The 27,508-nt window shown below is 35.8% G+C and overlaps 3 protein-coding genes across 3 annotated transcripts; 2 read left to right on the top strand and 1 right to left on the bottom strand.

The window, feature by feature from the left end:
- Positions 1-1,133: 1,133 nt before the first annotated feature.
- Positions 1,134-2,830, top strand: LOC137709262 (uncharacterized). Its single transcript, XM_088689427.1, has 6 exons — positions 1,134-1,396; positions 1,690-1,761; positions 1,898-1,977; positions 2,073-2,244; positions 2,408-2,488; positions 2,765-2,830. Exons 1-6 carry the CDS (start codon positions 1,154-1,156, stop codon positions 2,828-2,830), a joined length of 714 nt encoding a protein of 237 aa, XP_088545553.1. The 5' UTR covers positions 1,134-1,153.
- A 1,511-nt stretch (positions 2,831-4,341) lies between these two features.
- Positions 4,342-5,817, bottom strand: LOC137708850 (gibberellin-regulated protein 4). The gene is made up of 4 exons (XM_068448005.2): positions 5,618-5,817; positions 5,442-5,483; positions 5,255-5,288; positions 4,342-4,772 (listed from the first exon to the last, which is right to left on the bottom strand). Exons 1-4 carry the CDS (start codon positions 5,684-5,686, stop codon positions 4,591-4,593), a joined length of 327 nt encoding a protein of 108 aa, XP_068304106.2. The 5' UTR covers positions 5,687-5,817; the 3' UTR covers positions 4,342-4,590.
- An 18,204-nt stretch (positions 5,818-24,021) lies between these two features.
- Positions 24,022-25,610, top strand: LOC137707458 (zinc-finger homeodomain protein 8). The gene has a single exon (XM_068446333.2). It carries the CDS (start codon positions 24,308-24,310, stop codon positions 25,355-25,357), a length of 1,050 nt encoding a protein of 349 aa, XP_068302434.2. The 5' UTR covers positions 24,022-24,307; the 3' UTR covers positions 25,358-25,610.
- The last annotated feature ends 1,898 nt before the right edge of the window (positions 25,611-27,508 follow it).

The raw sequence follows: 27,508 nt of genomic DNA, 5'->3' as shown, positions 1-27,508 counted from the left end.
CACAAATCAATGATTCTGGTAAAAATTGACATTCTCATTATGAATCATCAATTTGTTTAATACTTATGTATGAGTGGTACTTTGATTTTGACATTTGTAGAATCAATCTATAAATTGTGATTAAAATATGAATGACATTCTGATTAAGGCACAAGTATTGTGCAGTTGTTAATCATGAAATTCAATATGTATTAATTTCATGGCTAATTATACGTGTTAACTTCTCTTGTGGATTCGTGAACACATATCTGTAAAATATAAGAAGGCTTTTCTGATAAAATGAAGGGCATGGTAGTAATTGAGTACGAAAAATCCAACCTTGCGTAACCGTCGTACATAAAAACAAGAGGAGAAAAAACCATAAGAAATTGAATGGAAGGGCAAATTGCAACACAAAAGCATGGTTATGTGGCACAAACACTGGATTACGCGTCCATCCCCAGCCATGCATGCCGGGCGCCAAATGGATTTCATGAACTTTGTTTCCTTCCGAGCCTAGTCCACCCACTGCGTTATAAATGTGAGGTATTCTAAGCCCTCGATGCAAAGCGAAAAACACGCACTGCTCTGAGAGAGAGAGAGAGAGAGAGAGAGAGAGAGAGAGAGAGAGAGAGAGAGAGAGAGAGAGAGAGAGAGTCTGAGAAGAGAGAAGCTTAGAGAAGAACACCAGTCGGTGGTACATTTTTTCTCTAATCTCTTTCTTTCCTTCAGTTCATTACCCTTGAGCATTCTGTCTAATTTTGCTGTATATATACTGATTTCGAGCTATTTTTATGTGTGTGTATATAGTTCTTTTGGTCGGTTATGTACATATAATATAACATATATAAATATTTGTCTAGGGTTTAAGGAGACCGCCTTTCCCAATTTTTCCTCATATTTTTCAAGGATTTGCTTCCGTTTAATAGTTTTCCCCATGGAAACATTTGATGATTTTTCTACATATTCGTGTAAATTAAAATGCTTACAGTTAATTGGTTATTGTGATTATGTATTCTTTTTTTTTTTTTTTTTGCATGTTTCAAGATCTGATCATCTGGTCTGGTGGCATCTTATTATGCATGCCCGATCTGCTGCAAAATTAGGCTTTTTTGTGTGTAAAAAAGTACTGATCTGTATAGTTTTTTTTTAAGGTAACGGTACTTAATCTTCGATGGAGACCGGGAGCAAGATGGCAGAGAAATCGGCGGCCTCCGGCGAAAGTAGTAGCACTGAAGCAATGGAGAAAGTAGAGGCATTGAGTGAAGACATAAAAGCAGGTCAAGGATCCTCGAATGAGAACACACTAGAAGGGCAGGGATCTGGTATTGGAGAACAAAATGAATGCAGAATTTGCCAGGAGGAGGATTACCTTCACAAACTCGAAGCTCCTTGCCGCTGCAACGGCACACTTAAGGTACACCATATCATACATGTGTTGTTAATTACTTGCATATGAACATGCATGTAACGCTTTTTATCCTCAAAAAGACGTGTCAGCTAGTCAACTTTAGGTTTGGAAGGTTTGTAGGACCTATTTATTAGAGATGTGTCAGCAATAATGTCAGTTTCGTATGTCCAAATATGATGATTATTTATCTTTTTATCGGTTGAAAAAAAAAAAAAAAAAACCATGCAAATAGCTCAAATAATTAATTTTCAATTTGGTATCAATAATTAATATGGCTGGCTTCCTTTTCCGCTGTATAGTTTGCTCACAGGGATTGCATTCAAAAGTGGATCAACGAGAGGCTAAGTATGACTTGTGAAATCTGCAATCAGGTATATATTATATAGCATGCTTCTTATTTCATTTCTGCATTTTTTTTCTATATAAATATTGGTTTTAGGGTTTATGAAAAATGAATTTTTTTTTTTTTTTTTCTTTTCTGTTTCTCTTGTGCCACTGAATACACAGCCCTATGAGGCCGGATATACGATGGTGATACCCCCACCACCGCCCAGTGCTCAAACCGAAAATGTCACTGTTGGCATCAGGCAAGTCCAATGCCCCAAAGCTATAGTTATAACTATATAAATTAACGTTGATCATGTACCTAATATGATATATATCCGTATGGATGCATGTGTAGCAGAGATGGAACTTATATTACGGTGGATACTGATCAGGCGGGGCTGCAAGCTGCGCAAAGGACTGCGCAGATAGAGGCAGCGGCAGAGTTCCTCCGCCAACAGCATGCTATGCTGGCTAATGGTGGTAAATATTTCAATGCAGGTGTACTATGTCGCATTGCAGCTGTTATTGTAAGGCCAAGAAGCTAATCATATATCTTTATTAAGTCATAATAGTTTCAGTTATATATCAATCAAATTGTCATGAACTACATATACAAATGTACACACACACACACACACACAAATATAGAACTGAATGCGCTGCTGACATGTCCAATTAATTGCCTTGCAGTGCCTCACATTTCTTGTGATGAAAGATATCTACTACATCTACGAAAATGGAGAGGATAGCGATTTGCTTACTGTCTTTTGTGTAAGTGGGATATCAATCAACACTAAATCTATATATTTTCTTCTTAGAAAATGTTTCTTTTTTGTTAAGGTTAAGATTAACTCAGCACCATAACGGTTGATACACACAGGCTTTATTGGGTTTTCTTTTACCATCCTATCTCATAGCATGGTGGGCAGGTACACGAGTAAGCAAGCACTGACTCAGACTCAGATATTTAGTTCCTATTACCTTGAACTCTTCCATGCTAAATTATCTAATAACACATTTCTCATTAATAACTAGTGTTGTGCACAGAACCGAAGTGAAGGCGATTTGGCAGCGGGGGAGGTCTCAGTTGCAGCGTCGCACAGTATGACATGACTTCTCATCGATACTGATATAAAGACTCTTCTTCGGAGTTCGGTGTTTCGAATCACCTTGAATGGAAAGCTGAAGTTATGAGTTTGTAATGTTGGCATATAGTATGTGTCTCTGTTCTTTTTATTTAAAACAATTGTGTATTGTATGGTGAATAACGATGGTTGTATAAACCAGTAAACTCTCTTCTCCTTTAAGAAAAGTATGTAATGTACCTATGGGTTTTATTCATGTGGTTTTGTAATTTTACTTTTCTGTACTATTTTTTTTATTAATATCTACAGGAGCAAACTAGTCAGTAGGGATAAACTATATAAACAGCCATTCATTTCATCAGAGGAAAACCACTAATATATTATACTTGTTGCCTCATCTGATGGCATATATATGGGGTATTGTACGGAGTAGAATTCTCTCTCCTCCAAATTCCCCTTCTCTTCGGTCCCCTCTTATTTGACCAGTCACGATTAAGCATGTCAACATCTAGTGTTGACTTCTTCATAGAGAGGGAGAAAAGGGGAGGGTACGAGAGGGAAGGATTGGAGGGAAGGACATTTGGAGGTGAGAAAATCTTACTCTATGTGGTACCGGGTACTGCCTTACTGCTTGCAAATAGGATAGGCCCACATTCAAAAGATAGAGGCCCAAACAATCTTTAGGACTTTTGTTCAAGCTAAAGCTTTTGGGGCTTGTGGCCCATTTTAATTGTAATGATTGTTATCAACACTCTAATAAAATAATCATGCATTGTTCCTTCTTTCCCAATTCACACAAGGAGACGCGACAAGATGACTTACTTAAAATGTCGATAACGTCTACTTAATTGATTTGGAAGAAAAAAAAAAAAAAAAAAAAAGGAAAAATAAGGCTTTCACATGCAACACAAGGGAAGTCTTATCGCGAAAGTAGACAACTCATATTTTGAGAGAATGACTTATATGAAAAAAGGGACGAAAATGTTAATGTCTCAAACTATTGATGTACAGAAGACAATGTCAATTCCATCCTATTATACTTTTGTATTTGTAATTTGTTTACCTTAAATTTCAAGTTCTAAATGGCGTCTGATACCAATCCAATTGAAAAAAAGGGAAGTACACACAAAAAAATTGGGGACACAAAACATATAATAAGTTGTCGCGTTATAAATCACATTTCTTGTAGTTTTCTACTTTCAATTGAAATTTTGTAACTAATTATACTTGTTCATATCAAACTGCACAAAATTGAGTCTTGTGCTACCCACAATTTTCAAAATGTGAGATATTCTCATGCAACTAAACATTGGCACGCTATCTTTCAGAAATTTCACACTAAAACATGTCTAACATTTATTAGATCGGTAACGCCACTAAAACAATGGAAAATCTCTTGTTTAAAAGGCACACAATAGATATGAGTCATGAGTACGCCCTTGCTTCCTGTGGACAACCACCCTCACATTGGGCCGGCCACTATGGGGGCACAAGATTCAAGTAGGATTCCACCATCCACAATACAAAAGATAGTGCAAATTTTAATATAAAAATTATTCCATTCATAAAACCAGAAATTGCATTCATGACAATACATATTAGGGTTTCTCTAATTCAAACCAAATTCTCAGTGACTGGAAATTGGCAAGACAATGACAAATTCAAGTCTTTCTCAAACCAACAGAACAAACCCAGTTCAAAAGAGAACTCATACATTTCATGTATATATGTAACTTATATTATATATTATTATTATTATTATATATAGTTAATTAAGGGATAAATTAATCAGGGGCACTTGGGTCCTCCTTGCTGGGTCTTCCAGTTGTTGTAGCAAGGGCACACGGCCTTGTTCCCGTAAAACCCAGGAGGCACACACAGGCACTTTTTGCAGCATTTCTGACAGAAGAACATGCAGGGCTTGTGGTACTGCGTCTGGCTGCACCTCCTCGTGCATTCTGACGGGCATTCTGGTCATTTTATCACGCACGCAGAGACAGTCAAAAGTCACAAAACCGAAATTGTAACAGTCACCCTGCTTTTTCAACCCAACAAATAAACATACGAAAAAATAACGAAAATGGATTAAAACTTTAAGTTTTAATCAAAATAATAAAAATGTGTTGTAAGTGAATAGTATCAGGAATGACTTTTTAAAGTAAAAAGGTCAAAGATCATCAAGAACTTGACTGGGAAGAGAAATTCAAGCTTTTTTTTTTCTTCTTTTGGCTAAAGAAAAATCTTTACTTTAGTATCAAGAAAGAAATGTTAATAGGTAAGTATGTTAAGTCTGTTGATCAAAACAATATTTTAAGTGTTTTTTCCTGCTAGTGGCACGGTTGCATCCAAGTTAAATTTTTTTTTTTTTTTTTGGGTATATTAAAATGGTTTGAAATATCGCCATGTTGAAAAAAGAAGAGAAGAAAATCAGGTTGTGAGATTGTCTACTTACGGCTGCTCTTGAGACTCCCAGGTCCATAGGCATTCTGAAATCACAAAAAAATAAACAACATTTAACCAAAATGAAAACATTTCATCATCATAATTCATAAAAAAAGAAGATAAAGATTCAATCTTTATAGAACAATACACATTATTTGCTCGGTATAAATAGTGGGTCTGTGTGTGAGAGAGCTTACATTGCCCTTGTGATGACCTCCATGCCCATGATTTGCCAAAACCTGCAACAAAATTGATGAACAAAATATGTTAGTTCGTAAATGTAGGTGGCCTTTATTGTCATTGGAAAAAAGTTTTCTTTTCCTTTTTCACTTCTGGGGGGGGGGGGTGTAAAGATAAATATTTGAGTTCATACCATGGTTTGAAGCATGGAGATGGCAAGGAGAGCCAAGAACAAGGAAGCAAAGAACTTAGCCATGGCCATTGTTACAGACAATCCCCTCCTGAAATGGCAAAAATAACCTCAGGAACAAGAGGAGGGAGATGTGAACAAGAAGAGAAGGAAGGGGGAGTTATTTAGATTCAAGCGTGATGGGTAGTGGGTACTTGGTAGTGTGGGGCTATAAATAGCAGAAAATCAATGAGCATGCAATTGTTGGGGAAAAAACACTCACACAGTGTACTAGGTCTACTAGCTTTAGCATCAACTGACAAGTGTGCAGGAACATTGATTGAGCGGCTAGGATGAAGCAAAGGTTAAGCATGGCTTAACCTACTATTAAAAAGGGGAAAGAGGTTCAAACATTATCCAAACTTTTGTCTTCTTGATTCATCATTGCTTCAAAATATCCTTCTGAATCTACTGTTAATATAAAAACATCATCACATGGGCAGCAGGATGTATGGATGAAATCTTTTTTATTTTATTACACACACACGTATGTATGTATAAACAATAACTTACTTTAAAAAAAAATAGTACAAAATTCTAACCAACTTAACTAAGTTTTGACGGATGAAAATATAAAAATAGAAGAGTGTGACTTGTGGGAATGCTTTTTTCTCCACCAGTAATGATACAATTAATTTGAATAAAAATTATGTAATTAATTAGCATACAAATATATTATCTAAAAAAAAGGTATTTTAGTAATCATATTCATTTTTATTCAGATTCAGGTGAGTTAGTAAACTACTTGTATGAACACAGTTTTATTCTTACTTTATCTCAATTCAATTCCTCATATTTTGATTACAATTACATAAGCAAGGCATAACTCCGGGCGCCAAGCAATTCATAAATTTAGATAACTATCACATCCCGGTCCGGGGCGGATCACTTCCCGGGCTCGCTCCACCACCGTAGCACGATATTGTCCGCTTTGGGCTTACCATTCCCTCACGGTTTTGTTTTTGGTAACTCACGAGCAACTTCCCAGTGGGTCACCCATCATGGGATTGCTCTAGCCCCTTCTCGCTTAACTTCGGAGTTCCTACAGAACCCGAAGCCAGTGAGCTCCCAAAAGGCCTCGTGCTAGGTAGGGATGAGAATATACATATAAGGATCACTCCCCTGGGCGATGTGGGATGTCACAATTGCATCAACCAATTAAATTAGGATATTACTAAATTGGAAACTTAGAAACAAAATACTAAATCCCTACATTCTACCTAATTCCTTCTCCTGTCCATGGATGGATGCAATTTATTATTTTGGTACAAAACTAAATGGAAGGGAAAGAAATGTACTTTGTATAGGTGAACTTGTTGGGTAACTTGGCAGGTCGCTATGGATCAAAGGGGCTCATGCTCATGCTCAGCCTTAAAAAAGGAGGGCAAAGTTGCCCACTAGTTCAATGAGGTTTATGTAGAGTTTTTAATTTCCGCACTTTTATTTTCTCTTTAGGTATATTGTTTTAACTTTGTGATCAAATAAATTATTAAGCAAAAAGTGGAATTATTACCTTCCTAATTTTTCTCTCTTTCATACAATAACAAAGTTGAGAATTTGACTAGATCGTATAATATAGCAATAATTAAATATCAAACTCGACCTTCGTGAAATAATGTGTCCTAATATTTTATTTTTCTTTAAACAAGTAAATGGAGGCAAACGGTGCATTTAAGAAGGGAGGGTAGAGGTAGTTAAGGGAGTTGAGGGTCCTCCAATGTCATAATGGACAGAGATTTCAAGAAAACGGAAATTTCATTTTAGAGTATCAATAATAATTCTTTTAGATAAATATATATGTTTTTAATTCTCACACAATACTAAAAAATGAAAATTTATATGAACGGTTCATCACCGCATGGTGTTTAGATTAATAATATATTTTTTGTGTTGTTTGATAAAATAGCTATAGTGACAGTAAACCTGCTCCATACAAAGAACAACAAAATTGAAATACAGAAACAAAAAGAAATAGAAGAAAAGCTAAAAGAAAAGTCTTAAGGGTTTTGTATCTCTACTGCACCTGCATGTGCTTCGACTGACGAGAGCACATGAGCCAGAGCAGATCTGCATGCGTTTGTGGCTTTGACAAAAGTGCGCATACTGTGCTTCCCATCCCTTTTCGTCTCTGGTCCAAATCTCATGTCTCAGTCTCTCTGTGCCAATCAAAAATGGCTGGGTGAATTATGTTTCAACGCTCTACATTCAACGGATTCACCGACATTTCTGTTTCCGTTTCATCCCTATGGCAACTGCAATTTCTTAAACCATCTCTAAAGAAGATGTTAAATTATAAGTACAAGTTATGTAATCAAATTTGAAGACAGAAGTAAGCTCCAATCGATTCATCAATCTATGTGGATTGACATCTGAGTTTTCATATCTCAAATTTGATATATGAGAAAATGTAATGTCAAATAATTTTTAATTATTTTATTGTGTAAGTCTCATTAATGCTCCAATTATAGATCTTGAAAATTTATTTTAATTATTATTATTTTTTAAATGGGTCCAACAAATATGATTTATAACAAAAAAATATATTAGTTGGAAAAAGAGAAAATCTGATATTGCCACGTCAGCCATCAAATTAACATTTGACATTTATCTTTTGACATCTCCATTGGAGATGCTCTTAGGGTTTACATCCATAGTCCAAAATTTTGTACTTGTTTTATGTATCTAGATCAGGCAAAGAGCTTTTAGACAACAAGAATGTCATAATGATGGAACGATAAATCAATAATGTATTGCTATATAGGATAGTTAAGCGCATGATGATGCATGATCTGTGACATATTTATCGTAACATCCTTTTACGTTGTAGGTAAATTTCTCTTGAATGTTAGATGTGTGTGTTACATTTAGTGCTTAATTTTTCTCCCTTGTATATTTGTTTTGGGTTGACGCGTTAGAGTAGTTTACGCATACGTATGGAGGCTTAACAACAACGATTCATGCTTTCACATCACTCAACAAAAATTGATGTATTAGGCTTATGTGAAGCGTGTTGTGAATATAAGAAGACCTCATGGAACAACAATATCTATCAATTAACAAAACCAACAAAGAAAATGAGAATTAAGACCTCGTGTTATGTTTTATCTAAATTTATAAAACATTGCTAATCAAAATTAATAATAACTAAGGTTTGACCATCTTATATGACATGAGAAGTGCATAGGTTTATAATAAATAAATAATGTAAGACCAAACATGCTTATTAGTTTATCATATACTACTGTATTATAAATTAAAAGGAGTAGATTTCACACGACTGAACGCAAAATAACTTTAAATTTTCTGATAACTCTCTAAATTGAAAGGCATATGTTGTCATATATGCTCGACTATGATGTGTGACATCCTCTAAATTACCAAATCGATGGGCAAACAAACCTGTAGGGTATCCTCAATTTCTCAGATTGGCATTGGCAATTGGGGAGAAATTGCACCACCTTGAGAAACTTTTACAACAAGATTTCACAATCATACATAAATGAAATGGATGATGCCTAAACCTGCAAGAATATAAAAAGTGTCATGCATTGCAAGGTACATCACTGAAAGAAGGACCGAAGCTATGCCTTATTCAAGTACTTTTGTTCTTTCAAGTGAACATGATCCAACTTCCACATGGGGAGGGGCTCAATTTTGTTTAAAAGCCACATCCATGATCACAACTAGCACTTTCTCAAAATTCTCTCTTTTTTCCTATTAGAGGAAAGGTTTAATAAAACCAATGTATTTTATTTGAGGGAAGCAGTGAAACGATCCGCTATTAATAACACTAATTTGATACTTAAACACTTGCAAAACTTAACATATCTGAAATTTTATCCCAAAAAAATCTTGATGCAATCATAGTAGAACCCTTCGATATGGAAGTTTAACATTTTTCCAGTACACCATTTCACGTGGTACCACTCTTTTAGTAGCCCACAGTGTAAAGATAAGATGAGCATATAACATTAACAGATTTGCAACATAGTGCTCTTGTCCAAAAGTAAGAAATAAACATGGGCTATCTGCCCAAAAGAAAGTACTCATGGACAGGACTACAAAGAGAGGTGTGCCACGCCAGATATAAATGGGGTTTTTCCCCCTCTTCCGCAAGGTTGTCACAATTCTGCCTTTTGGCGTTTGGTCTTTTTGTATAAGGGTTTCATAGAAATCCCTAAGCCCAAGCTTTTGATTATTTTTGGGTGGGATTAAAAGGAAGCAAAGGTTAGATTAGACAAATACTCCAATAAGACAACTTGGCGATCTGAATTAATGGTGAGATACTCTCATAATAATGTCTCACTATGCTCATTGGGCTGTAGCCCAGGGCAGCTTCATGCCTAATTAGCTTTGGGGCTATGATGAAAGATTTTGGGCTTTTGCCATTTTAGCACATAAAATGATAAAAACTAGGGTTAGACATTTGTGGACAATTGACTATCACCCCATTTTCTACTAAAACCTCCCATTTTCAAACCCTAATTGGTGATTCTTGGTTTTTATTTTGTTTTCCTTTTCTTCGTATCGTTTTCAAAAATTCTAGCTCCGCTCTTGGTGATAAGGCTGCCTGAAACTTTTATCGTTAAATTATTCTTTTTTACATTAAAATATATATGACACATTACTCTTAACCATCGGGAGAGGAAACGAATAGTTATTTATGCACTTGACGAGCCGAATGCATGGAATAGGGGTAGATATGTCTTAGGGATTAGGTATTTTGAGAATTGATGTTGTCAAGCTCTCCTGACTATTGAAGACTCGAGCTACCGAAACCATTCGATCAGGTAAGAGGGGGGCTAAAAAAGAGAAAATGTAAGTAGTTGAGCTTTTTCCTTCTTGTTTGCGGTGAATTGACCCCCTATAGAGTGGTTTTTGCTTTAAAATGGCCTTTGTTTGGGCATCCTATCCTATCTTTTTTGTTTTTTTTTTTCCCTTCATTAGGGGCTCTTTTAGGTTGGTGGTGGTGGAGTGATCAATTGAGGGACCGAAGAATCGTTGAGATAGCCATGGTGAGTTGAATAGTAATATTCCTTCATGATGTCATAGATAGATTTAACTTGAAAAACTGGTTTTCTTTTGTTGTTTAGTGAATCGATCCAGGTTGTTGTACTGAAGTGGAAAACAAATGAATTGAGTTGTGAACTTGTAGCAGTCGAAAGGATGTACTATAGGGTAATTCATATCCATGTTCCGAAGGACAGATGAAGCAAATGGATAGCTCGTCATTACACAACAACTCATGGTAGTGAGTTGGACAATAGTACCAATCTCATTAAGAATCATGGACTAACAATGCAAATTGAGTCCTACGTTTCGAAACGGACCTGAACGGGGGACCCGGTGCCCGATCGGAGCAGCATGCACGTAGGACCACTGGGTATTAGTCAAACAACGGGCTTCTCACATGCCTCATATGAGCTGAGCTGATTCACCACCACCACCCAGAGAAATTATTCAAACTGTGTACAACAATGTGAAGGTCTGTTAGGTAGACTTGTCAGACGCCATTAATGAGATAAGCTTGTGCCCAGTTGATCCTTTCCACTACGTGGCCGGAGCTACATTGGTTTGAGCGGATGTGCTCACTCTCTCCTGAGTAGTAGCTAGTCCATATATATTCCGCATCAGTGCAATATTTAAATTAGTTTCGACAGTCTGCATGTTAATTAGTTTAGTGAATCGATTAATCATGGTATTTTTTTTTGTTAATGATTAGTTTTAGTTATATCTAGGTTTTACTTTCTACTGTTGATCAACTTTAATTACAGCTCTGGGTGTTGATTACTCCAAATGCTTCCCCACTTTCTACCGCATGTTGTAACGATTAATCATGGCGTTTTTTTGTTAATGATTAGTTTCTGATTAGGTATCACTAATTATGTCTGCAGTTGTATAAGGCTCAGATGGCTTTCTCTTGTAATGTTAACGAAGAAACATCCGTTGAATTGTATGAGACTAGTTTTGAGTTCTTGATCGTTCTTCACTCTCTGAAACCCTAGGTTTTCCTGTCATCATTACTGCTCCATTTCTCCAATAATATTTCTGGTTTCTTTGTGAGATCTGTAACCTTCGATAGCTGAGTTGAAAATCTTCTATCTCACAGTTTAAATTAGTTTACAGTAGAACATTGTTTGTATTAAACAATTTATAAGTTTCTATAAAAAAATGTTGTTTTAATTATATCTTTGTTTCAATAATATAAGTTTCAATATTGTTTTAATTATATCTGGGTTTTCATGGAATCATTACTGCTCCATATCTCCAAGAATATTTCTGGTTTCTCTGTGAGATCTGTTACCTTCGATAGCCGAGTTGAAATCTTGTCCATCTCACAGTTTAAATTAGTTTACGGTAAAATATTGTTTGTTTAAAAGATAAATATTCATAAGTCTCTATAAAGAAATATTGTTTTAATTATATCTTTGTTTCAATAATATAGGAGTGAAATTTGTGGCAGCAGAGCCATCATAAATAATTATTGCCATGTGTAAGAACCACGAGCAATCGAGTTTGGTGTCGATGATTTGGCAAACCTCATGTGTTAGTGTTTGCTCAATCCACCCAGCTGGAACTTGTGTTTCTTGATACATAGGCCATCATTTTAGACTCCTGCATACTCTTTGGGGGTTAAACTCTGCAATAATTTTTGGTTCACATACCCGTTGGAGTACTACTCACTCGCTGTCACTAGTCTCACTTTATGCATACCTTTTGGTTTTGAATTTCAAAGAGCTTTCAAGTCGGAACTCAAATATATATATCAATGAATTTGCAAAAATAGCTTTCACATTTTAGTTTTGAAAAAAAATGTGGAAACAAAGATATAAATCTGAAAACGAAATGGTTATCGCATTGATAATCTTAATTAATTTGGCATAACTTTGCACTAATCAACTACGATATGTGAGTCCCTCTATGAGTAATCTATGCACAATAATGCATAAATTTGACGAAAATGACCGATCAATTAACCAAATCGACCAAATGGAAAATGATGAAACCATATTGAAAATTCGAGCTAGTGAAACACAGGGATTAAAAAAGTTCTTTAACGTACCCAATAATCTTGATCATATACACATTAATTTGGCCTATTTGGTTATCCCTAATAACCCATGTTCATGTAGGTCATATACTTTACCACCATGACCATTGGAGAAACACGCAACTGCTCTTTTAAAGTGATGCTGGTTGTTGCCTTAACCCATTTAATGGGAAACAAAACAAAGGTGTGCAGAATGTCACATCTATTAAGTACTGATCAATGGTCAATATTGTAGTTTTTAATGTTTCACCGATCTCTGGTAGCACCTTTTAGTTTTACCGCAACAATGTATGATTTTGTTTTGGACCCGAGGTGCAGAGATATTTTATAATTTGTCGAGAACACGGTACACTAAGGTCATATTAAAAGTAGTTGGATCATGATACTTCAAAAAAAAAAAAAAAAAAAAAATTTTTTAACCACTTATATTATGATATTTATGTACTGATCCGTATTTTTGGCACACTAATTTCTCCTAGTTTTGTCAAAGTACAGCTTAGTACTGCCCTACTGAGTAACTTGGCCTTAACCGTAAAAGTTGATGCACCAGTTCGAATGATTAGGACTTAATTAATTAAGCACTAAGATTGGATCTTTAGTGTCTAATAATTGAATTCTTTTTTGACTTTTTCCTCCATAAATAAATAAATTAAATAGTTTGGCACTGATTGATTGGTTGGTTAGGTAAATGAGCAAATCAGACAACATTAAATGGAAAAAGACCAGCATTATTGGGTCTATTGGATACCAAAAGGATAAAGGTTAAGGAGGGTCTTAAAGTGGGAATTTTTTATGAACTTTTTGTCACAATGTCATCTTACAGTTCCGTAAATACATTATAAAAATAGTGTATTAAAAACATGAGGTGACAGAAAGTTCATAAACAGTTCTACTTTTGAAAGAGTCTTCTTAACATTTATCTACCAAAATACAAGAGAGACTACTTTCTAGACTCTTAGCTCCTCTAACTCAGTCATTGGCGGTTATCAATGCATGCGTAAATTATTAGCATTGTTTTTAAGTTTGACCAAGAAAACAATTACAAGCTAATGCTTGCTACGAAAGAGATAATCCATGATAAATACTTGGCTCTTCTCCGTAATTAGGACCCTCTCTTTAGAAACAAAAACATGGTTTGAGTCGTTTATACATGTACATAATCTTCCGTTTACATGCATTTAGTGGATATTATGCATATTTATTGATCTGTGATTTGTATATAAGAATAATTGTTTTCTTATACGAAATGAGCCAAGTAATTTGCAAATATTTTTCATACCACGATTTAATATCGACACAATATTATATACCGACACCACACAATTTAACACTGCCGAGAAAAGAAGGAGAACTTGAAAAAAAAATGAAGCTACGAAATGCCCTTATAACATCAATATCACATTTATATTTCAATGATTGTGTGATATTAATATAAACGACCATTATATATTATTGGATGGTAGGGAACTGTCTGATGGTCCAAATGCATCACTACTGGCTTTGTTGTATGATTGAAGAAGGTGTGTTGTTTTTCTTCCAAGTCCGAATTGATTTATTTTGGCAGCTGAGCTTTCACATTGTGGCACTATCTTCTGGCACCTGTGCAATGGTAACATGAGGCATTATTAATATTGGTTGGGGAATTTGAATTTTGTACTTCCATTTGTTTAGCAAATTTTAAGTCATCCGATGAATTTTTGTTTACGATTTTTGCATTTTCATTAATTCTTGAATTGTTTGCAAATGAAAATTTAGGGAGAGATAAATACTTAAACATCGGAGATATAAAACCATGTAGACAAGAATCAAATTTTCATCGTGAATGCTAAAATAATCAAATTTTCATCTAAGTATATCATGAGAAATCAAAGTTTTATTGAAGTACATTGACAAACAATAATCAAACTTTTGTCTTGAATGCCAAAATAAATACCTAAACAACGGGGATATAAAACATATCTGCATTGAAGCTAAGAAACCGAAATATAATTCTTAACAAAACCCGAAAATAGTTACATCAAGAAAGGCAGGATAGATAGGACGTCGCAGGAGTCATTTTCCTATATGTCCAACCTAGTCCATCCATGTATGGGAAGCCTATATGATAAGATTGAAGATGTGACTCACAGCAAATAAGCATATTGACCTGCAATAGTATCGTTATGGAGTTGTGAATTTGATAAACTTGGATCGATCAGCAAATATTTTTGCTACGTGCCAAATCGATTAAGTGTCCTTTTCATTGCACCAAGAACATGAAATTATAACCTAGTCTTATTCCACCCTTCATGTATGAGAAGTTATTGACACATGCGACAATCGTACACAAGAAACTTCTCCAAAAAAATATAACCATCGCAGTGCAAGACAGGCTACGAACAAATTGACACAGACAAATGTAAAAAGTTTAAGAAACAAAAAGAAATTAAGAGGAGCAGAGAGCAAGTAATTGTCATGGCAGTGATACCACTCCACAAAATGTGACGGTGTCCCTAAAGGATGGGAAGTTTGTAGGTGTGAAGGAGGTGGTCTGTCCCTATATCCAACCCGCGGTCATGGTCGGGACATAGGACTGAGGAACTTGGGCTAGCTCACAAGTTGAAAGTTCAAGTCCCATCGGAGTGACTTTTTAGGGTGACACGAATATTCCTCGGTAGACAAAATGTGAAAATACAATTGGTTGAACACTTAAAAAAAAATTCCAACTAATTAGATAAGATATTTAGTGTACTGGGACGTTTTCCCGACATGCTGAAAATTTCTTATCCCATTAAAAACCATGGGCTCCACCAATGAAATCCAGCAACAAAGTCATACAGCTCTGTTTCCCATTAGCAATTTAGCCAGTGGGATTGATGGCCTAAGAAAATTATTGGTCTAAATCTCTAATTAAGGCAATGTATCCTCATATATTGAAATTCCCATGTGCCTTGTTACATATATGGCCCTTACTTTGATTGTGATTCAAGATTTTCATCTCCAAAATATTGATCCTTAATCATTCGTTTAATTAAAAAGGTTTATAGTTGAAAGGGGTAGAAGAACAAGATTAAAATAAGAGTTAAATGTTAATTCGTGAGTTGAGGTATGAACTTGAAACTTTAGGCATACTTGTACAGTTGTACTATAAGATTACACATCCAACAAAGTTATGATACTATGTTGGACACTCATTAATCTCTAAAAGTTTAAAAAGTTTGTTTGAAACTACTTTTAAAATGATTGAAATCCCATTTTGCTAGAAAATGTATTTGGGCTCTAGAAGTACTTAAAGTGCTTTTTGCAAAGCACCTATTATGTGCTTATTGCATGAAGCGATAAAGTATTTTTTAAAAATTCACTTGTCATTTTACAATTAATTCAAAAAGTATTTGCATAAAAAATACTTTCAATCATTGAAAAACACTTTCAAACGAGTTTAAGTAGTCATACAATTTATCAACATCATATTGAAGCTAAAAATCCTCAAATGCTTATGAATAATGATGCTCGAATTTTTTATTTTTGATTTTTTATAAAGAGAATATTAAGTTTTAAGAATTTGGTTAGTTTTGATAACTCTATGATGATTCCGGTAGCTTCAAGTTGACTTTTCTCTAACATGTCTAAAAAAATACTAAATTTTGGGAAGAGGATCCTCCCCTCAGCATAGGATGGAGATCCTCCTGACCACAAAATCAAGGCCGTTCAATTTTAATCCAACGGTTGCAATTATTATAACTTTTTAAGGGATCCCCTGTTTAGAGCCATTGGATTAAAATTGAACGGTCCGAATATTGTGGTCAGGAGGATCCTCAAATTGATATTTGAAACAAAATTTAAATTATAAAATGTAAATAATGATAGAGAGCCTAAATGTGATATGTTATCATTAGGAATTAACATATTTATCGACATTTAAGTAATAAATCAATCATCAACTTTGATATTATTATTTTTTTTAATTTTTTTTATAAATTTAATCTTCCTAACCTATCATAAAATATGAACCATTTTTCTTTGTTTGGGGTTCGAATTTTTCTTAATTTCCTAGCCGCATATAAAAACTTCAAAGTTGCTTATGCAAAGCGCTCTTTTTTCTTTCTATCGTGTTAAATCATATAAAAAAGAAAAGTAGCAACGAATTGTGAGTTTCGATGCAATGGATGCAACGGCTGTTGATTAATCTGCACGCCCTTCGATGTAAACCTTAGCTGCTCATGATTGCCCTACTGACGTCAGCTTCGCCATTCCCGTCGCTAATCCCACCTTTAATCACAGCATTAGTCAGCCAATCAGCCGTTAATTAAGCACAACGGAATCAGTGCAGCCCAACGGTTTTCGGACCACGCTGCACTTCAGTAATCGCGCGCGTAGCGTAACATTCCCCCCTCACCGCGTCTAAATCCATCGTAATCCGATTTTAATTGCTGGATAAACTCGGATTACCAAGCCACGTGGCAAGCGTAAGGGACCAAGTTAGCACACACGATCGACAGTGAGAAGCTGTCTTACACGTGTCGGGGAATAAAGGTACTTTATTACGTGCTAAGTAAGATTAGGGCCATGCACTAAGCTCCAAACGAGTGTCTAATATTTCTGCGCGGATTTGAAAGTTTCTGCATTTAAAATTCGTGCATATCTATATGCTATTCAGAATTATTTAATGGTTTAAAGTAAGTTCCATCAAAATCACAGTATTTTGAGTTTTTAATTGTCATTTTTTTTTTTTCGGAACTGGCTTACTTTGAGCTATCAGACCATTTTCAACTGTTTAGATCTAAATACGGGTAAATGCACGAATTCTAAATCTAAAGAATTATCAACTGTTTGATAAGATGTTTTTTAACAAATAGTATTATTTTTATTAAGAGGGTGGGAGAGTGAGTTAACTCTCACACTAAGTTAGTCATAATAATGTCTTAAAAAAGAGATCAGCTCGTGACTTTGCCATGACAATCCACCATTTCGGGACCGGAAAGACTCAGAGTCAATCTCTCCCTAATCACCAGGCGATAATCAAATAGAGAACGTGCCATATGAAATACGAGTTTGAAATTCGTGTACAACCACTTAGAGAGGAAAAAGTGCTAAAATGAGAATGCTACTTTGATGGTGTTTAGGTCTTGTAATGATTTTCTTTTCATGTACTCACATATGTGAAAACTACGGTTGGGTTGTCTTTGTAGTTACGTTCAAAATCAATCATATGTTATGTATTTTATATTTTAATTAGTTCAAAACGTTGTCCACAATTTTATTTTTGACATTGGTAAGTTTCTCTCCTAATAAAAGTTCCCGGGCATGCATTTTGACAATCTATGTACATGGAAATGTTTAAATTTACGAACGCAAGTTCAGCCATCAAATTAAACGATGCATCTTATACACTGATATATGGTCGAATTTTGAACATGGGGAATGAGGTGCCGCAAACGACGTCGTTAGAGTGTGAGAAAATCAGAATAATGTTCTTTGGACAAACCACCATTCACCGTCAATTCTCTCAAAGCTGACAAAGATACCTTTGATTTATAGGGACGTGGTTGCCTAAACACCCTTGATTTGATAAATCCGCTCCCTATCGTCCAAAAACTCAACATTGCCACTGCATATCATCACGTACATTGCAAACACAGAGATCGTGAACAAGGGCAATACTGTCTTTTGATGGTCCAAGAAGCAAATCGCAAAGCTTAACGCACCGTGAAAGCGGTCCAGACCTTCACCGTGCCCACTTGACCTTAAAAAAAATGAAAAAAGGTTACAGTCAACGTCCGAGATTTGCAGGCCCTCCTCATCACCCCACATCAAGATTTTATTAACGGAGTAGGATTCTCTTTTTTTTTTTTTTTCCTTCCCTTTCCTTCTCTTTCTATTTGAATAATCACGGTTAAACCACGTCAACATCTTATATTAATTTTTTATAAAAAGAGAAAGACAAAATAGAGAATGTGAGAGGTGGGGATGGAAAGAGGAGAGGAGAGAATCCTAGTCCTTTGTTAACTCGTTCACTCCAAAATTAAACACCGGGAATTAACACCACCGAGTTAACTCGGCCTATTCCACAACCAAGTCATAACTATTATCGGTCAAAATGCTTATGTACTTTCTTTCATAGGTTACAATGTAAAGACAAACAAGGAAATGAACACGGAATTACAATGTATTTCAAACTAACACTAACATGGGATTCCATCTTACACTTCAAGAGACAAACACCCACTAAGCAACTCCATCTTGTTCTTGGAGAGAAATGCAGAGAAATAAATGGCAACGCTAAGCATGACATATCACAAGATTCGAAAAGTTAAACTGTTAGAATATGGAGCAGCGATTCAATTAATCGATCTAACAGAGACTTAAATACACACATTATTACATAAACAGTTGAGGAGACGTAAATAATAATACGTGAAATATAAGCTACAAAGTACAAGATTGATTAAAATTGATATAGGAAAGTTTTGTGGGAAGGTCATTTCTCAAAAGAAAAGTGATTTTGAACATTTTTTCTCACATGCACACTCTTGTTTACTTCAAGCCAATACCCTCGGGCAACTACATCTTGCACTTAAAAGAGATGTAGAAACAACAAATGACAAAGCTAGGCATGACAACCACTTGGTCCTAAAAAAAGTTTAGCTATCATGATATGGAACATCGACTTATATACACACATTATTACGTGTATAACCGGTAATGCGTATGATCCCTAAGCAAAGTATAATGTATTGAGTCAAAGAATTAATTAAATCTATATTGAAAAAACTTGAAAAGGTGAAGTCTCGATAGGAAAGTGATCTTCACACACCTATTTTCTCTTTGCACATCCTATTTGTCATTAGTTATTAGAGAAGAATCATCGGACCAAAAAAAAAAGGGTGTACAAAAGCAGAGTTGCACAAAACAACCATGTATATAAAGCCAACACCACCATGCAACTTCATCTTGCACTTAGAGCGAAATGTAGACAGACAAACTACACAACAATATGACTTAAATACGCACTTAGAGTTAAGTTGTCGAAATATGGAACAATGAAGCAATCCAGCTAACTATGACTTAAATACACACATTATTATATGTAGAGAAATGGTAAAGGGACTTTCGTAAAAGTGGGACTCTTCATGGACTCTCTACCACCTCATGTTTTTGGCTTAATGTTTTATAATGTTGGCATGGGAACCACGTTAAATTGTGAGGTGACAGAGAGTCTATGGAGAGTTTCACTTTTGAGAGTGTGCAAAAAGAGAATTGACACAACGTTGTATATCAAGTCACTACCACCAACGGTCCAACTCCATATTGCACTTAGAAAGAAATGCAGACAAATGAACTGCAAAACTCGGCATGACAACCACTTGGCTCTAAAAAAATTAAGCTGTCAAGATGTGGAGCAACGATGTTGTCTAGCTAACAATGACTTAAATACGCATATATAATCGGCGACACGTATGAACAATGCGTGAAGGATAAGCTATTAAGTTAGAATCAGTTAAAATCAATAAATGTGAAAATGTGAAAAGGTTAATCTTTATTCGAAGTGATTTTTGTACATCCCTTTGTTTTTTTACACAACTATTAATTTTTAGTCATTAGATTGAATAAATTAGTGAAGAATTAAAGAGACTGAAATAAAGCATAGAAGGAAAAATTGGGTTTATGATAACTATTTCGGACTCAACTTAGTAGCAACTATAGCATAAGCTGCTAAGGTATATTTATGGAAGCATTTTTGCTTACCATCCTAAACCTTCGTGTATGCTCACTACACAAAATCATCTACCATGTGTCCCTTCATTTGGTTGTGGTTAAATTTTTCAAAAATTGAACCACTGAACGTGTTATGTGGAATACGAGCCTGAAAGTTGTCTACAATCACTGAGAAAGGAAAGAGTGCTAAAATGAGAATGCTACTTTGATGGTGTTTAGGTCTTGTAATGATTTTCTTTTCATGTGCTCACAGATGTGAAAACTACGGTTGGGTGGTCCTTGTAATTGCATTCAAAGTCAATCATATGTTATGCATTTTATATTTATAGTTTGTTCAGAACACTGTCCACAATTATATTTTTGACGTTGGTAAATTTCTCTCCTAATAAAAGTTCCCGGGCATGCATTTTGACAATCTATGTACATGGAAATGTTTAAATTTAAGAACGCAAGTTCAGCCATCAAATTAAACGATGCATCTGATGTATGGTCGAATTTTGAACATGGGGAATGAGGTACCGCAAACGACGTCGTTAGAGTGTTGAGAAAATCAAAATAATGTTCTTTGGACACACCACCATTCAGCGTCAATTCTCTCATAGCCGACAAAGATACCCTTGATTTATAGGGACGTGATTGCCTAAACACCCTTGATTTGATAAATCCGCTCCCTATCGTCCAAAAACTCAACATTGCCACTGCATATCATCACTTACATTGAAAACACAGTGCTCGTGAACAAGGGCAATACTGTCTTTTGATTATCCAAAAGAAGTTATAGGGAGAGTGGCAGAAGCAAATCGCAAAGCTTAACGTACTGTGAAAGCGGTCCAGACCTTCACCGTGCCCACTTGACCTTAAAAAAATTGAAGAAAGGTTACAGTCAACGTCCGAGATTTGCAGGCCCTCCTCATCACCCCACATCAAGATTTTGTTAACTCGTTCACTCCAAAATTAGACATTGCGAACTAACACCACCGAGTTAACTCGGCCTATTCCACAACCGAGTCACAACTATTATTGGTCAAAATGCTTACGTACTTTTTTTCATTGGTTACAATGTAAAGACAAACAAAGAAATGAACATGGAATTACAATGTATTTCAAACTAACACTAACGTGGGATTCCATCTTGCACTTCGAGAGACAAACACCCGTTGTGCAACTCCATCTTGTACTTGGAGAGAAATGCGGAGAAATAAACGGCAACACTAAGCATGACATACCACAAGATTCAAAAAGTTAAACTGTTAGAATATGGAGTAGCGATTCAATTAATCGAGCTAACAAAGACTTAAATATACACATTATTACATAAACAATTGAGGATACGTAAATAATAATACGTGAAATATAAGCTACAAAGTACAAGATTGATTAAAATTGATAAAGGAAAGTTTTGTGGGAATGTCATTTCTCAAAAGAAAAGTGATTTTTGCCATTTTTTCTCACATGCACACTCTTGTTCACTTCAAGCCAATACCCTCGGGTAACTACATCTTGCACTTAAAGAGATATAGAAACAACAAATGACAAAGCTAGGCATGACAACCACTTGGTCCTAAAAAGGTTTAGCTGTCAGGATAAGGAACATCAACTTGTATACGCACATTATTACATGTATAACCGGTAATGCGTATGATCCATAAGCAAAGTATAATCTATTGAGTCAAATAATTAATTAAATCTATATTGAAAAAACTTGGAAAGGTGAAGTCTCGTAAGAAAATGATCTTCACACACCTATTTTCTCTTTGCACATCCTATTCGTCATTAGTTATTAGAGCAGCATCATCGGACAAAAAGAAGTAGGGTGTACAAAAGCAGAGTTGCACAAAACAACCATGTATATAAAGCTTACACCACCATGCAACTTCATCTTGCACTTAGAGCGAAATGTAGACATACAAACTACACAACGCTACGCATGACAACCACCTGGCTCCGAAGGAGTTAAGTTATCGAAATATGGAACAATGAAGCAATCCAGCTAACTATGACTTAAATACGCATATTATTACATGTAGAGAAATGGTAAAAGGACTATCTTAAAAGTGGGACTCTTCATAGATTCTCTGCCATCTCATGTTTTTGGTACAATGTTTTATAATGTTGGCATGAAAACCACGTTAAACTGTGAGGTCATAGAAAATCTATGGAGAGTTTCACTTTTGAGAGAGCTCCCTTTAACATTTCTTTTACATGTATAATCAGTTGCACATACGATCGATGGATGAAGTCTACGCTATTAAGTCAAAGAATTAATTAAAGTCCATAACGGAAAAAGTTTAGAAGGGCTAATTCTTATGGGAAATAATTTTCGCAAGCCTATTTTATTTTTAATTTTTTTACTATGCACCTTGTTTGTTTATAGCTACCAAAGGAGAATTAACAAACAAAAATAAATAGAGTGTGCAAAAAGAGAATTGACACAACGATGTATATCAAGCCACTACCACCAACGGTCCAACTTCATATTGCACTTAGAAAGAAATGCAGACAAATGAATTGCAAAACTCGGCATGACAACCACTTGGCTCTGAAAAAATTAAGCTGTCAAGATGTGGAGCAATGATGTTGTCCAGCTAATAGTGACTTAAATACGCATATATAATCGGCGACACGTATGAACCATGCGTGAAGGATAAGCTATTAAGTCAGAATCAGTTAAAATCAATAAATGCGAATATGTGAAAAGGTTAATCTCTATTCGAAATGATTTTTGTACATCCCTTTGTTTTTTTTTTTACACACACTATTAATTTTTAGTCATTAGATCGAATAAATTAGTCAAGAATTAAAGAGACCGAAGTAAAAGCATAGAAGGAAAAATTGGGTTTATGATAATTATTTCGGACTCAACTTAGTAGCAACAATAGCATAAGCTGCTAAGGTATATTTATGGGAGCATTTTTGCTTACCGCCCTAAACCTTCGTGTATGCTCATTACACAAAATCATCTACCACGTGTCCTTTCACTTAATTATGGTTACTTTTTTTTCAAAAATTGAAAAAGTAACATTTAATATGAAAGTTAACTAGAGTTAGTTAAAAGGACATATGACAAATGATTAGGTGTATCGTGATCATACACTATAGTTAGGTTAGTGAACAAAAACAATGCTACTTTTACCTCATATTTATACCATAATTTGTACCATCTCTCTAATAGAGATGGAACCCACATGTGTTGGCGAGCCCTACATCTATTAGAGAGATGGTAAAAATACATGGTACATGTAACATTACTCGAGCAAAAATGCTCCCTATATTTATTACAAATGTTACTCTTACTACATATTTGTACAATCTCTAATAGAGATAAGACCTACATGTGTTGGTGGACAATACTTCTATTAGAGAGATGATATAAATGATGGTACAAAAATGCGGTAAGTGTAGTATCTCACACACCCCTTTTTAATTTATGTCAATTTAATTTTCTTTTGTTCAATTGATCTGGTGACTAAAAACTAAGAAGAGTGTGTGGGAAGTAAAAATAGTAAGTGGAACACTCCCCAATTTATAGCACACAACATCTAACCCCGAGTGGGGTAAGCAACTTAACCATGGATTAGAACTAGGGTTAAAAATACAAGTGGTTAAGAAGGACAACCACAAAACCCAGATTTTTATTATGGACAGTCATCACTGCTCATCATCATCATCATCCCTCTCTCAGCTAGCTAAACTCTCTCTCTCTATCCCCCAAAAAAACTAACCATCTTTCTCACTCCTCCATATCTCCCCTCACCTTCTCAATATCCTCAGAGCTTCCATGGCAGCTCAGAGCTGTAATCTGCACAGAAATCTAACCCTAACGACTTAAAGCAGCTCCCTTTTAACTTTCTCTGTTTTTGCTTTTGATTTTCGTTCTCTGATTTTGGAGACCCCTAGATGTTTGAGCGATGGATATAACCCCTCCCATCACCACCACCACCAACACCGCCAGCACCAAATCCCCGGAAGCAGACAGCGAAACTCCGACACGGATCCAGCAACCCATAAAGCCTCTGTCCTTCAGCAACGGCGTCCTCAAGCGTCACAACCCCACCCACCACCTCCACCACCACAACATCCCCATCACCCCTGTTGTAGTCACCTACAAAGAATGCCTCAAGAACCACGCCGCCACGCTGGGCGGCCACGCCCTCGACGGCTGCGGCGAGTTTATGCCGTCTCCCACCGCCAACTCCGCCGACCCCACCTCTCTAAAATGCGCTGCATGCGGCTGCCACCGTAATTTTCACCGCCGGGACCCCGAGGACCCCTTGCAGCCAAATACCCCCGCCGCTACAACGCATGTGATCGAGTATCAACCACACCACCGCCACCACCCTCCGCCGCCGACTCACCCAGGCAACCGCAGCCCCAACTCAGCTTCTCCGCCGCCGATCTCGTCCTCGTACTACCCCTCCGCCCCCCACATGCTCCTGGCTCTGTCCACTGCTCACGAAAACGCCTTAGTGGGTGTGAATAACCACGCCGCCGTCATGCCCCCGATCGTGTCGCCGAGCCCGAACGCAAGGAAGCGGTTCAGGACCAAGTTCACCCAGGACCAGAAAGATAAGATGCACCAATTCGCAGAGAGGGTCGGGTGGAAGATGCAGAAGAGAGACGAGGAAATCGTACAGGAGTTCTGCAATGAGGCCGGCGTCGAAAAAGGTGTTCTCAAAGTCTGGATGCACAACAACAAGAACACCTTCACCAAGCGAGACGTGCTAAATGGCGGCGGTGCTGGTGGTGGTCTAGGTAGACCCAACTTTCTACTGCAGCAGACCCACCACCACAATGGCACCAACGGCAACGGAAACGGAAACAACAACGATGACGAAGACGAGGACGATGATGATGATCAAAACGACAACGACGACAACAAAAACGGAGTTCCGAATCCGAATCATCATTACCAGGGTGCTGACGGTGGTGCCAACAATGGATCGTCGTCGTCTTCTTGATCCTTTTGATGAATAACAAGAGGAGCTTAATTAGCATTAGAGTAAGGCCAGTGCTATTAATTAGTTGCTCTTAATTTTCTTTCTTTCTTAATTTTTCTTTCTCATCGTGTTTAGTTTAATTAATGAGACTATCAATACTTCAGTTTGCTGAGGATAACCTGGGAACAGATTGATTGGTCCAAAAAAAAGGGAATTAATTTGCTGCCCATATCTTCCCTAATTTATTTATTTTAATTTTTTTCCATTTTCCCAATTTTTGGTATTAGAAGGGCAGTGATATGCATTTTTTCTTTTTGCTTAAAGTATCTGTTTATTTCTGACATTTGTATTAAATAAATTTATTGTATTTACACTAAATATGTTTACCAACAGAAGTCAAGAAAGAAACAGAAATAAATCGTAGTGGGCAGAAAAAACGAGAGTGCAAAAATTGTTAATTTTTTTTTTGTTGTTGTGTAGCTATGTGAAGCTTGAAATGTGTTCAATTATTCGTTACTAAAACAAAAAAGCATATTAATATATCAGAAACTGGATTTTATTAATGTTCTGTTCTGAGAATAAGCTGCAGAAATGCAGGGTGCTCTTTTCTCTTTTTCAGAAGGGGGAGGAGAGAGAGAGTGAGAGAGAGAGAGAGGCATTGTAATTTGTGAATCTAATGTCTCATCAGGGAGAGATTTTCTTGGACGATGATTATCTTTTCTCCTTTTTTTCATCTTATTTTTTTCCTTTTCTTATATTTTTTTAATTTGTTTTTCTCTTTTTATATAAAATTAATAAAAAATATTTACATGAATTAATTATGACTATTCAAATAGGATGGGAGGGAAGAGAGAAGAGGGGAAAAAAAAAGAGGAAGAGAATCCTACTCCCAGAGAGAGAGAGAGAGAGAGAGAGAGAGAGAGAGAGAGAGAGAGAGAGAGAGAGAGAGAGAGAGAGAGAGAGAGAGAGAGAGAGAGAGAGAGAGAGAGAGAGAGAGAGAGAGAGGCATTGTAATTTGTGAATCTAATGTCTCATCAGGGAGAGATTTTCTTATCCTGTGTCTGATACAAAGAAGCAGAAAGTGTTAAGCGCAAAACATAAGATCATTTCATTGGGAGCGGTTGCAAAAAAAAAAATTATGCTAGATTATTCCTTTAGCTTTAAGCATTTTCTTTACTTTTAATTATACTAGCAAATTGCACCCACTTCTACAACTACAAATTTGCTTGAGAGAAGTTAGAATAAATTTATTGTTTTTATTTATTTTTTAAATTTTAAATAAGACCTGTTACATGTCTGCGAGAGTGGCGTAGAAAACAGCAAAATTTATGCTGCATATAATTACTAAGTTGCTCGTATAATTTTGTTTTTGTTTAATTTTGATGAAAAGGTTAGAGTGGTAAAAAAAGAAGAAGAAGAGAAATGTTAAGGGTTCTCTGTTATCTCATAGTTTAACGTTAAATTTATATGTTAAAAAGATAGCAAAAAGACCATGGAGAGTTCCTAAGAGAGTTTCTTTAGCATTTCTTTTAGTAGTATAGATAATAATTCTGGTAAAAAAAATTTAGGATGATGTTATTCATACACTCATTTTTATCTTTTATGCATACTTTTCAATTTTTTAATTTTTGGCTGGTATCAAATGAATTGAAAATGATTAAATGACAGAAATTGAAAGAAAGTATGTTATAAGTAAAAAGAAATGTCTGGATAATAACACCCAAAAGATTATATAAATTAGACTAGAGAATGATCCGAGAGATATCTCAAGAAATCAAAATTTTATATTAATACCCACATCCCTATTATTGGCTTAGATTTTTAATCAATTAATTAATTAATAATTGTGGTATGGACCGTCTTGCTGCTGGATCATATATTAATATGCCTCTAAATTAAGAAATCGCTAGCTAGTTATCATGGCTTTAATTATTTATTCCTTCTAAATGTGTGCAAGCAGAAGAAAATCAAGGCAATACATAGAACAATGAACAGAGATCCACTTCGGATCTCACTACCTGAAGTTCAAGATCAGGCAATTCAAACCACTCAAATTAAATTCGACAGTTCTCATCAACTGATTTCATTGGCTTACCTCACACAGTGCTCTGATTTTTTATTTTTTTTACACAAACTAGGAGCTTAATTTTTCTGTTCTTTAGGCTCCCTACA

This window comes from Pyrus communis, chromosome 17 (genome assembly GCF_041283825.1).
Source record: "Pyrus communis isolate YQ-2024b chromosome 17, ASM4128382v1, whole genome shotgun sequence".
Taxonomy (NCBI): Eukaryota; Viridiplantae; Streptophyta; class Magnoliopsida; order Rosales; family Rosaceae; genus Pyrus; species Pyrus communis.
This window is presented reverse-complemented; position numbering and strand designations above follow the sequence as displayed.